A 443-nucleotide genomic window follows, 5' to 3' on the forward strand; every position below is an offset into this window, starting at 1 on the left:
GCCGGTCGGCGCCCGACTGTGGGCCTGACATGGCGAAGAATCGGCACAGCTTGTAGGCGGAGAGGAGCAGCGTCAGGACCATGGGCGCGGGGCTGCAGAGGGCATCCCTGGCCTGGAGGGGCGGGATCTAGCGGAGGGGAGCGACCCGGACCTTGGGAAAAGGGGGACCCGAGAGGAGGTCAGGGGGAAGAAGATGCAGGAGGGAGGGATGGAGAGCAGGGTAACAGGCAAGGGCGCTGGCCAGTAGTTTGGGGAGAGGGAAGGACAGGATCTAGGACGAAGCTGTTGGGAGAGGGAATGCAGACCCAGATACTGGGGATGGACGGGAGAAGGGAGCTGGGAAGCGGGGGTGGACCCAGACGCCGGAGGGTGCAGGCAGCAGCCACCAGAACAAAGCACGGCTCCAGCTCCGGCTTGGCTGGCAGAGGTGCTCTCAGCAGCCA

At 65.7% G+C, this 443-nt stretch overlaps 1 protein-coding gene across 1 annotated transcript in view; it reads right to left on the reverse strand.

The window, feature by feature from the left end:
- SARM1 (sterile alpha and TIR motif containing 1) overlaps positions 1-437 on the reverse strand; it is a 17,857-nt gene extending 17,420 nt beyond the window's left edge. Inside the window, exon 1 of the mRNA XM_014548212.1 lies at positions 3-437. Within this exon, the coding sequence (XP_014403698.1) occupies positions 3-82 (80 nt within the window). The 5' untranslated portion in view covers positions 83-437. The remainder of the gene's footprint in view (positions 1-2) is intronic.
- Positions 438-443: the final 6 nt, after the last annotated feature.

Source organism: Myotis brandtii, unplaced genomic scaffold (assembly GCF_000412655.1).
Source record: "Myotis brandtii unplaced genomic scaffold, ASM41265v1 scaffold50, whole genome shotgun sequence".
Taxonomy (NCBI): Eukaryota; Metazoa; Chordata; class Mammalia; order Chiroptera; family Vespertilionidae; genus Myotis; species Myotis brandtii.